The sequence below is a fragment of the Stomoxys calcitrans genome, chromosome 2 (genome assembly GCF_963082655.1).
Source record: "Stomoxys calcitrans chromosome 2, idStoCalc2.1, whole genome shotgun sequence".
Lineage (NCBI taxonomy): Eukaryota > Metazoa > Arthropoda > Insecta > Diptera > Muscidae > Stomoxys > Stomoxys calcitrans.
This window is the reverse complement of record NC_081553.1, coordinates 117,702,947-117,715,619: the sequence shown is the minus strand read 5'-3', so window position 1 is coordinate 117,715,619 and position 12,673 is coordinate 117,702,947. Positions and strand designations below refer to the sequence as shown.

Here is a 12,673-nt window from a genome sequence, read left to right as displayed (position 1 = left end):
GAAGTTTTTAAACGACATAGTACCTCTCAAATGTCGCCTGGATTGGGAGAGAAAACCACCCCTGAAAATTGTTTCTGATGGTCTGATGGCCAAGATTCGAACCCAGGCTTTCACAGTTCGACATAGGGAGAAATGCTAATCTCTGCGCTGCGGTGGCCTCCACATAATTTTAATTTTTTTAGTAATTTTGGAGTGTTCACCACCCCCATTTTGTGACCATCTGCCATTCGTTGACCTTAGGGCATAATCTTGAAGATGTTCGACCCATTGACAGCTAAACGAAACCTCCCCTAGTCTAGATTCCAAATTTGCTCATGAACATTCCGTTAAGTAACAGGAGCAAACTTCTCACATGTCAATGAGTGCAGTCCGATTCAAATTTAAGCTCAAAGGGGCCTCCTTTTCTAAAGCCGAGTTCGAACGGCATGTCGCAGTGCGGCATCTCTTTGGATTGAAGTTTATACATGACATAGTATCACACAAATGACGCCAGCATTAGGAGGGGATAACCACCGCTGAAAATTGTTTTCTGTTGGTCTCGCCAGGATTCGAACCCAGGCTTTCGGTGTTACGTCATAGGCAGACATGCTTATCTCTGCGCTGCGGTGGTCTCCACATAATTTTAATTGTCTTAATAATTTTAGAGTATTCACCACCCCCACTTTGTGACCATCTGCCATTCGTTGACCTTTGGACGTGATCCTAAAGATTTAGCTTACATGTCGTGTAGAGGCAGACCCATATTTTCCAGTTCCCCCGGATTGTGTAAGGTAGTTCATAGTCTCGCAATCTCGTCTGCGCTTCAATTCCCTGGGATATCTTTGTGGCTCGACAACCAGAACAGATAAAATGTTGATCTCGTTGAGAGATCTGCGACAGTTGGGTTCTGTTTTTGAATTCAGTAATATGTTCCCCAGAAAGTAAATGGCCGCCTGGCTGTCAAAGAATGTATTTATGCCAATCGACGTTTGAGCACAAAACTTCTATACGAATGGATCCAGACTAGACGACCAGGTGGTCTTTGAGGTGTAGTCTGAAGAACTAGGACTAAGAATACAGTGGTCAGGTATTCTTCTTCTCAGTCCTTGTTCTTCGGACTACACCCCAAAGCCCAACTGGTCGTCTAGTCTGGAGCCATCCGCATAGGAGTTTTCGTAGCTTCTATTACGAGGGATATTGTAATTCTAAACGGTTCAGACAATGTGTAATCCATACTGCCTGGTACATCGAGCATTGTATCAAAGATAACACAGTGCCCATATCCGCCACATAACCGAAAAGAAGGCTGCCGTACAACAGACCACAAGACCACCCAGTGCTTGATATGCGGATTAAATCCTCTACTTTTGCCAATGGCTCTCTTGCAAGTGTAAGGGCTAGAGATGCCTTTCTTGCTCTTTCCAAAATGTTCAATTTGAAGCCGCAACATTTCCGAAAAGAAGGCTCTCGTACACCAAACCAAAACACCATATTCAACACAACACCAGAACTGCTGTATTCACCCAGTGCTTGATGCGGTTTAAATCCCCTACTTTTGCAAATGGCTCCTTCCAAAATGTTTAACTTGAAGTTCAATTTGCTGTTCAGAACCGATTGGAACTACCATGGCATTTCTCGTTCTCATTAAATGGAGCATTTGCTCCTCCCAAGGAGGAAGTTCCACTGTGGGTGTAATTCCATGATTTCGTTCAAATAAACCGCTTGAAGAATATATCCCATCTCGATAATGACGCTGCATACTTTGGTATGAGAAGCCGTCCCCAAACAACCAAGATAGGCTAAGGACTACTGGGACCAACAATGCTGAGTGCAAACTTCCACTATAACAAAAAAACAACCATCCTGTAGACAAACTCTTATGCACAACCCAAACGATATACTTACTCTCAAATGCAATTAATTACTCTTTGTAAGTATTATTTCAGTTGTTTTAAAAAAATAATTGAAGTTGAAATTTGGCTAACACCTAAAGGCTTCAATTGAGGTTTGATCCATGGCAATACATTTGTCAAAATGACAAAGAAATGTCGAACTCTTTTTTTTAAACAGCCTTCTTCTCATGGTTTCGTTTTTCATTTCGTACCAAATTAAAAATTTGCCCTGCAGCTGTGCGTGCATGAATTTATGGCGACCACCCACCCAGCGACACTTTTACTTCATCAATTTTGAACATTTTAAGGAGGCCGGACGGGTACTTTTCGAAGCGCTATTTTCCTATGCGCTTTTGGTCAATGTTATCATAATTAAAAGCACAAAGGGCGTAAAAGATGTGGCGGCTTTCTTTGGCGTTTGGCTATAAGCAGAACGAAATACATTTCGTAAATAGTTGGCACAGTGGTGTGATGGAATCTTTATGAAATTGAGGAAGAAATGGGAGTAAAAAAATAATACATTAAAGATATGAACAAGTAAAAGCGTGCTAAGTTCGGCCGGGCCGAATCTTATATACCCTCCACCATGTATCGCATTTGTGGAGTTCTTTTCCCGGCATCTCTTCTTAGGCAAAAAAAAAAAGGATATAAGAAAAGATTTGCTCTGCTATTAGAGCGATATTAAGATATGGTCCGGTTTGGACCACAATTAAATTATATTTATGTTGGAGACCTGTGTAAAATGTCAGCCAATTCGAATAAGAATTGCGCTCTTTGTGGGCTCAAGAAGTAAAATAGAGAGATCGATTTATATGGGAGCTGTATCGGGCTATATACCGATTCAGACCATAATAAGCACGTATGTTAATGGTCATGAGAGAATCCGTCGTACAAAATTTCAGGCAAATCGGATAATAATTGCGACCTCTAGAGGCTCAAGAAGTCAAGATCCCAGATCGGTTTATATGGCAGCTAAATCAGGTTATGAACCGACTTGTACTTTATTTGATATAGTTGTTGAAAGTAACAATAAAAAACGTCTTGCGAAATTTCAGCCAAAACGGATAGGAATTGCGCCCTTTAGAAGCTCAAGAAGTCAAGTCACCAGATCTGTTTATATGACAGCTATATCAGGTTATGAACCGATTTGAACCATATTCGGAACAGTTGTTGGATATCATAACAAAATACTACGTGCAAAATTTCATTCCAATCGGATAAGAATAGCGCACTCTAGAGGCTCAAGAAGTCAAGACCCAAGATCGGTTTATATGGCAGCTATATCAGGTTATGAACCGATTTGAACCATAGTTGGCACAATTGTTGGATATAATAACGAAACACGTCATGCAAAATTTCATTCCAATCGGATAAGAATTGCGCACTCTAGAGGCTCAAGAAGTCAAGACCCAAGATCGGTTTATATGGCAGCTATATCAGGTTATAAACCGATTTGAACCATACTTGGCACAGTTGTTGGATATCATAACAAAACACGTCGTGCAAAATTTCATCCCAATCGGATAAGAATTGCGCACTCTAGAGGCTCAAGAATTCAAGAAGTCAAGACCCAAGATCGGTTTATATGGCAGCTATATTAAAACATGGACCGATATGGCCCATTTAGAATACCAACCGACCTACACTAATAAGAAGTATTTGTGCAAAATTTAATGCGGCTAGCTTTACTCCTTCGGAAGTTAGCGTGTTTTCGACAGACAGACGGACGGACGGACAGACGGACGGACATGGCTAGATCGACATAAAATTTCACGACGATCAAGAATATATATACTTTATAGAGTCTCAGACGAATATTTCGAGTAGTTACAATCAGAATGACGAAATTAGTATACCCCCCATCTTATGGTGGAGGGTATAAAAAAGTCAGTAATAACTGATAAGAAGTGTAGCTTAAGGTGTCAAATCAGAAGATCGGCTTATATGGCAGCCGTATCAGATTGTTGAAGGATTTGGATCATACATTGCATTAGTGTTAGAGGTTATAACAAAACTCAACATGCAAAATTGCAAATGGCTCAAAAGAAGGCATGATTTCAATAGACAGACCAACGGAAATGTGGTCGATCTACCCCAGCTCTTACAATATTCCAGAATATGGATATGTCTTAGACCAATTATTTGAGGTATAAAAAACGAAATGTTAACGAGTATATGGAGATAAACAAGTAAAAATGCGTTATGTTCGGCCGGGCCAAACTTTGGATACCCACCATATAAACCACCTTTCGTCAAAATCCGGTGAAAAAATGCATACCTTATGCCCCATAGCAGCTTTATCAAAACATGTTCCGATTTGTACCAAATACTAATAAGTACAAGTCATTGTTCAGTTGTGTATAACAAAATATTCATCTTTTTAGTAGCTATATCTAAAAATAAACCGATCTGAACCATATACGACACGGATGTCCAAAACCTAACATTCCTAACATCACTGTGCCAAATTTCAGTAAAATCAGATTACAAATGCGCCTTTTATGGGGTCAAGACTTTAAATCGAGATATCGGTCTATATGGCAGCTATATCCAAATCTGGACCGATTTGGTCCAAGTTGCAAAAAAAAAGTCGAAGAGCCTAACACAACTCACTGTCTCAAATTTCAGCTAAATCGGACAATAAATGCGATTTTTATGTCCCCAAAACCTTAAATCGGGAGATCGGTATATATTGCATCTATATTCAAATCTGGACCGTTCTGAGCCAAATTTCAGAAATATGTCGAGGGGCTTAACTTATCTCACTGTTCCAAACTTCGGCGAAATCTGATAATAAATGCGCCTTTTATGGGCCCAAACCTTATATCGAGAGACCGGTCTATATGGCAGCTATATCCAAATCTGGATCGATCTAGGCCATATTGCAGGAATATGTTGAGGGGCCTAATACAACACACTGTCCCACATTTCGGCGACATTGGACAATAAATGCGCCTTTTATGGGACCAAAGCCTTAAATCGAGAGATCGGTCTATATGGCAGCTATATCCAAATCTGGATCGATCTAGGCCAAATTGAAGAAGGATATCGAGGGGCTTAACTTAACTCACTGTTCCAAATTTCGGCGAAATCGGACAATAAATGCGCCTTTTATGGGTCCAAGACCTTAAATCGAGAGATCGGTCTATATGGCAGCTTTATCCAAATCTGGATCGATCTCGGCCAAATTGAAAAGGATATTGAAGGGCCTAACACAACTCTCTGTCTCAAATTTATGCGAAATCGGACAATAAATGCACCTTTTATGGGCCCAAAGCCTTAAATCGAGAGATCGGTCTATATGGCAGCTATATCCAAATCTGAACCGATCTGGGCCAAATTAAAGAAGACTGGCCTAACACAACTCACTGTCCCAAATTTCAGCAAAATCAGATAGTAAATATGACTTTTATGGGCCTAAGACGATAATTCGGCGGATCGGTCTACAAGGGAGCTATTGCTCAATATCTCTATTTTTAAAGACTGTATCGTTATTTCAATAGACAGACGGACGGACATGGCTACATCGTATTAGATTTTTACGCTGATCAAGAATATATATACTTTATAGGGTCGGAAATAGATATTTCGCTTGCAACACATCGAAATGTTAACGAGTATGTTAAGATAGAAAATCTCTTCGAACACATGATTTATAATTTGCACCAATTTCAATCTCAATAACAATATAATAACATCTTCAGACTAAACGCTGCCCCAGTCATATTTACCGTCATACTACTTCTTTTTAAACCAAACCACTGTGCTACGCCCATCTGTAAAGGCAAATGAAAAAAAAAACACCAAAAAGAGTTTTGCGTTAGTTCACATTTCCCATTTGACGTTTACGCGTCAGGATAATTAATCAACTTCAAAAGATATGACGAAATTGTAAACGAATAAAGTAACAACTGTGTAAAAGATAAACTACGGTTATCCCATGGAGAGGGTAGACGGCGGTAAGTTTATAAATTCGCTTTTAGAGGGTAAATGTGCGTACAAATGACTTAAGTCAAGTAACCTTAAAGTTATTCATAACTACCGCCTGACAACTACGTCTTGGATGGGCCATTTTTCCAATTTTACCGTCGTTGCTTTCGTTGTCCACTACTTCTGGGTTTTTTTATAAACAAAGCAACCCCTTTTTTATGTCCTAATGCCGTGGTAGACATTGAAAATGCTCTCCGATAAAGTTGAGTTAATTTCCAAGAAAGAAAAAAAACCATTTTCTCACACCTGCTGTTCACTTGGCCAAGACTTGAGAAGAGGAGGAAGCTGAAAAAAACCCTATTCTATCAATTGTATCTTAAGTCCATTTGGATAATGCCACTTTTCCATTTGTATTCATCCAAAAACTTTGACAGAACTTATCAAAATAAAAGTTTACGCTTGAAATTCATATTTCATTGGCGTATGGTGTCCGTTTTGCGGAAGGGGTTTGTATTGTCTCGATTGCCATCATACAAAGGGATTGATGTGGATTTTGATTTCAGCGTATTTCCAAATGATGACTTTGTCTAACTTCTTATGAAATGGGAGCTCTTTATCTAGCTAAGCCAATTGAGGGGTGGTGTTCACAAAGAAAAATTGAAATTAGTTCATTGAAACGTTACCTAAAGTGCAAATGCTTTGATTGAAACGTTTTTCAAGAATCTACTTGTCTTTCCCTGTTTTGCAAGAAAGTATTGGTCCAAAGGAAAATTCTGATAAAATAGAATATGTCCAAATTTGGAAGTATTATATGCCACTCCATAGGATGGGGGTTACTTAATTTCAAAGACAAACTGGTGTCTAAGTTGGTAGCGAGGTCGAATTAAAACTACAAGGGCCGTGCGTTACCATCAGAGGCTTTGGCATCAAATGGACAAACAAATCCTAGTGAGAACATCAGAAAATTTTTCATGGACTTTACGGAGTCGGTTTTATCACAAAATAAGTAAAAGCGTGATATGTTCGGCGGGGTCGAATCTTATATACCCTCCACCATTGATAACATTTTTCGAGTTCTTTCCCGGTATCACTTTCTAGACAAACAAAGGATAAACAAGTATAAGCGTGCTAAGTTCGGCCGGGCCGAATCTTATATACCCTCCACTATGGATCGCATTTGTCGAGTTCTTTTCCCGGCATCTCTTCTTAGGCAAAAAAGGATATAAGATAAAATTTGCTCTGCTAAGAGCGATATCAAGATATGGTCCGGTTTGGACCACAATTAAATTATATGTTTGGAGACCTGTGTAAAATGTCAGCCAATTCGAATAAGAATTGCACCCTCGAAAGGTAAAATAGAGAGATCGATTTATATGGGAGCTGTATCGGGCTAAAGACCGATTCAGACCATAATAAACACGTATGTTGATGGTCATGAGGGAATCGGTCGTACAAAATTTCAGGCAAATCGGATAATAATTGCGACCTCTAGAGGCTCAAGATCCCAGATCGGTTTATATGGCAGCTATATCAGGTTATTGACCGATTTGAACCATATTTGGCAGTGTTGTTGGATATCATAACAAAACACGTCGTGCAAAATTTCATTCCAATCGGATAAGAATTGCGCACTCTAGAGGCTCAAGAAGTCACGACCCAAGATCGGTTTATATGGCAGCTATATAAAAACATGGACCGATATGGCCCATTTACAATACCAACCGACCTACACTAATAAAATGTATTTTTGCAAAATTTCAAGCGGATAGCTTTACTCCTTCGGAAGTTAGCATGCTTTCGACAGACAGACGGACGGACAGACGGACGGACATGGCTAGATCGACATAAAATGTCGCGACGATCAAGAATATATATACTTTCTGGGGTCTCCGACGAATATTTCAAGTAGTTACAAACAGAATGAAGAAATTAGTATACTCCCCATCCTATGGTGGAGGGTATAAAAAAAGAATTGCTAATTGAATTAAGTGTTGGAGACCACAGTAGTAATCTATGTGTAAAATTTCAGCCAAATCGAATAAGAATGGGGCCTTTTAGGGGCTCAAGCAGTAAAATAGATATATATCAGGTTAAAGACCGATTCAGACCATATTTGAAACGTATATTGAAGGTCATGGGAGAAGCTGTTGTATAAAATTTCAGCCAAATCGCATAATAATTGTGCCCTCTTGAGGCCCAAGAAGTCAAGATCCCAGATCGGTTTATATGGCAGCTCTATCAGGTGATGGACCGATTCGAGTCATATTTGGCACAGTTGTTGATTGAATTTCAGCCAAATCGGATAGAAATTGCTCCCTCTGCAGGCTCAAGATGTCAAGGCCCAGATAGGTTTATATGACAGCTATGTCAGGTTATGGACTGATTTAATATTATAATTGGCACACTTGTTGGAAACCATAACAAAACATCTCATGCAAAATTTTAGCCAAATCGGATAAGAATTGCGTCCTCTAGTGGCTCAAGAAGTCAAGATCCCAGATCGGTTTATGTGGCATTTATATCAAAACATGAACCGATAAGGACCATTTACAATCCCAACTGACCTACACTAATTAGAAGTATTTGTGCAAAATTTCAAACAGATAGCTTCGAAAGTTAGTGTGCTTTCGACAGACAGACAAACGGACGAACGGAAATGGCAAGATCGACTTAAAATGTCATGACGATCAAGAATATATATACTTTATGGGGTCTTAGACGAATTTATATCCCTATCCTATAATGGAGGGTATAAAAAGGTCTCGTTTCTCTTGTGATAAATGTTTCACCAAAGGAATATCTAGTACCGTATTTTCTTTTAAAAAAAAAATTAATGATCAAGACGCAAAAGTCGTCAAAGTTGATCGCATAAGTTGGTCCTTAACGGTCACCTAATCAATATCAGGATACATATTCGGATTTCTAAGTTATCTAATATATTAGGGCTAGACTTCCTCGTAGCAGAAATAGTTGTCCTTGAAAATTTGCAGATTATTAGGGCCGATGGCGTATTTAATACCATTTCCTTGAACCGAAATTGATTTTCATTTGAACATATATACCAAAACCTCAATTTACTTAAAAACAAAAGTTTCCTGAAATCAATGAGTACTTAATATACGAAAATCTCAATTTATTTAAGAACAAAAGTTTCGTTGAATTAAAGTAAAACAAGTAAAAAGGCATTAAGTTCGGCCGGGCTGAACTTTGGATACCCACCACCTTGGGTATATATTTTAACCACTTTACGTCAAAACCCTGTGAAAAATGCATACCTTATGCCCCATAGCAGCTATATCGAAATATGTTCCGATTTGGACCATATACCAATAAGTACAAGTCATTGTTCAATTGTGTATAACAAAATATTTGTCTTTTGCGACTTTTATGGACCCAAAACCTTAAATCGAGAGATCGGTCTATATGGCAGCTAAATCCAACTCTGGACCGATCTGAGTGAAATTTAAGAAGGATGTCGATGGGCATAACACAACTCACTGTCCCAAATTGCGGCGACATCGGACAATAAATGCGCTTTTTATGGCCCGAAAAGCTAAAACCGAGAGATCGGTCTATATTGCAGCTATATCCAAATCTGGACCGATCTATGCCATAATGCAGAACTATGTCAAGGTGCTTAACATAACTCACTGTCTTAAATTTCGGCGATATCGGACAATCAATGCGCCTTTTATGGGTCTAAGACTATAAATCGGTGTATATGGCAGCTACATCCAAATCTAGACCGATATGAGCCAAATTGACGAAGGTTGTCGAAGGGCCCAACAAAACTCACTCCCAAATTTCACCAAAATCAGATAATAAATGTGGCTTTTATGGGCCTAAGACCCTAAATCAGAGGATCGGTCTATAAGGCAGCTGTATTCAAATCGGAACCGATCTGCGCCAAATTGACGAAGGATGTCGAAGGGCCTAAGACAACTCACTGTCCTGAATTTCAGCAATATCGGATAATAAATGTGGCTTTTATGGGCCTACGACCCTAAATCAGTGGATCGGTTTATATGGCAGCTATATCCAAATCTGGACCGATCTGTGCCAACTTGACGAAGAATGTCAATGGGTCTAACACAACTCACTGTCCCAAATTTCAGCAAAATCGGATAATAAATGCAGCTTTTATGGGTCTACGACCCTAAATCAGAGGATCGGTTTATATGGCAGCTATATCCAAATCTGGACCGATCTGTGCCAACTTGACGAAGAATGTCGATGGGCCTAACACAACTCAAAAAGAATCTGTGCAAAGTTTCAGCTTAATATCTCTATTTTTTAACACTGTAGCGTGATTTCAACAGATAGACGGACAGACCGACCGACATGTCTAGATCGTCTTAGATTTTTACGCTGATCAAGAATATATATACTTTATAGGGTCGGATATGGATATTTCGATGTGTTGCAAATGACAAATGACAAACGGAATGACAAAATGAATATACCCCCATCCTTTGGTGGTGGGTATAAAAAGTTTAAGCGGTTTATGTTTTTCTTGGGTCATTTTTAATCCCAACTGAATCTTCAATCAATAAGAAGTATTTATGCAAAATTTAAGCTGCTAGCTTGACTCGAGAAAAATTTTGTGTGATTTCAACAGTGATCTAGAATCTCACATGGCGATTATAGACCAATATTTGGAATTGTAGCAAATGGAAAACCAAAATTCAATTAACCCCATCCCATGCTGGAGCCATTAAAATTATATTATTTAAGGACGCATTTAACAGGTGTTGTTATTAAGTCAAATACATCAACTCCAAGTTGAAACTTTCATAAGGAAAAAATTTTCTACATCAAATTAACAAGTTCAAGCCATAAATTTTGTCCCAATTTTCGAAAAAAAAATTTTTTTTTCTATTTGTAACTTTTCAGCTTTTTAATTGCCGAAATATTAAAATTTTGCTCGCTCTTTATGAGTAAATTGCAAATTTTGCCCATGAACATTCCACTAAAGAACAGGGACAAAATTCTGGGGGCCACAGATTTCCTGGGGGTGGCTAAGTCCACCTACCCCCAAGTAGCACCTGGCTAAACCAATGCTTGGACATTAATTAATTAGGGGTTAAGAAGGGTGAGAGCCTCTCAGGTTTTTACCTACCTACTAGGTTAGGTGATGCCTCGGGTCGTTCGTACGTCCAACACACTGAATGAAAGCCTTTCGTCAGTCATAATGACTTGACCAAGTTATGATCTCGTTATTCGATCTATTGGAGAAATAGACCTACTCCTGGCAAATCTCTGCACTGGAAAATGTTGTCATTAATTTATGGAAGCATTTTCCATGGTGATATTAAAGAACATTTCATAAAATAAAGTTTAGAAATACTAACTATGCGTCACATTTTTATACCAACCACCATAGGATGGGGGTATACGTATACTTATCTGGACATTCCGTTTTTAACACCTCGAATATCGCCTAAGACTCCATAAAGAATTTATATTCTTCATCATCTCGACAATCTGAGTCGATCAAGACATGTCCGTCCGTCCGTCTGTCGAAATCACGATAGCGATCGAACGCATAACGCTAGCTGCTTGAAAATTTACACAAATACTTCTTGGGGTCATATCGGTTCAGATTTGGATATAGCTTCCATATTAATCGGCCACCCTATTTGACTTCTTTAATCCCTGGAAGCTGCCATTTTTGTCCGATGTGGTTAAAATTTTGCAGATAGTGTTCTGTTATGACTTCCAACAACTGTACCAAGTACGGTTCAAATCGGTCTATAACCTCATATAGCTCCCACATAATCCGATCTCTCGATTTGACTTCTTTGGCCCCTGGAAGCCATAATTTTGGCCTGAATTGGCTAAAATTTTCACATAGTGTTCTTTGGTTAAAATTTTCTAGGTAGTGTTCCGATTTGGCTGTTTCGACTTCCAATAACTATGCCAAGTGCTGTCCAAATCTGGTCTTCCGATTTGGCTTCTTGAGCCCCTGGAAGCCGCAAATTTTGTCCGATTGAGCTAAAAGTGTTCCATTACGACTTTAACCAACTGCGCTAAGTACGGTCCAAATAGGTCAAAAACCTAATATAGCTCCCATCTCCAAATTGTCCTTGATGTTATTTTTCTTTTTATTACCCCTTACCTAAATATCTGTTTTTCATTTGTCTTTATTACAGCAAATGGCTCCTATCAACCGGGCATGGAACCCAAACGACAACGTACCGCCTACACACGTCATCAAATATTGGAACTGGAAAAGGAATTCCATTACAATCGTTATTTAACACGAAGAAGACGCATTGAAATTGCCCACACATTGGTGTTGTCCGAGAGGCAAATAAAAATTTGGTTTCAAAATCGACGCATGAAATGGAAGAAAGATAATAAATTACCCAACACAAAGAATGTCCGCAAAAAGGTCGATGCTAATGGCAATCCAATAGCCCCATTGCCCAAGAAACCAAAGAGAGTCAGTGCCAAGAAACAGGCGCAACAACAGCAGCAGCAACAGGCGCAAAATACGCAACAGCAGCAGCAGCAACAGCCTGTGATAAATGAGGTAAATATCGTAAAAAGACCAGAAATGACAAAATAATAAATAGCATAATAACAAAAAAGTTATAAGACATGATAACAGAATATAAAATTGAAATCATACAGGATGGTTATTGCAAATTCCACAGTGGAACAGGAGCAAACTTCTCACATATCAATGAGTGCAGTCCGATTCTAGTTTAAGCTCAATAAGGGGCCTCCTTTTTATAGCCGAGTCCGAACGGCGTGCCGCAGCGCGACTCCTCTTTTAAGAGAAGTCTTTACATGGCATAGTACCTCATAAATATTGCCAGCATTTGGAGGGGAAAACCAGAGTTGAAAAATGTTTTCTGATGGTCTCG

General features: G+C 39.1%; 1 protein-coding gene across 1 annotated transcript in view; it reads left to right on the top strand.

The window, feature by feature from the left end:
* The window catches only part of LOC106084039 (homeotic protein deformed), a gene marked incomplete at its 3' end in the record, with an annotated part of 81,603 nt that extends 69,280 nt beyond the window's left edge, over positions 1 to 12,323 (top strand). The window contains 1 exon segment of the mRNA XM_059362609.1: positions 11,954 to 12,323. Within this exon segment, the coding sequence (XP_059218592.1) occupies positions 11,954 to 12,323 (370 nt within the window).
* Positions 12,324 to 12,673: the final 350 nt, after the last annotated feature.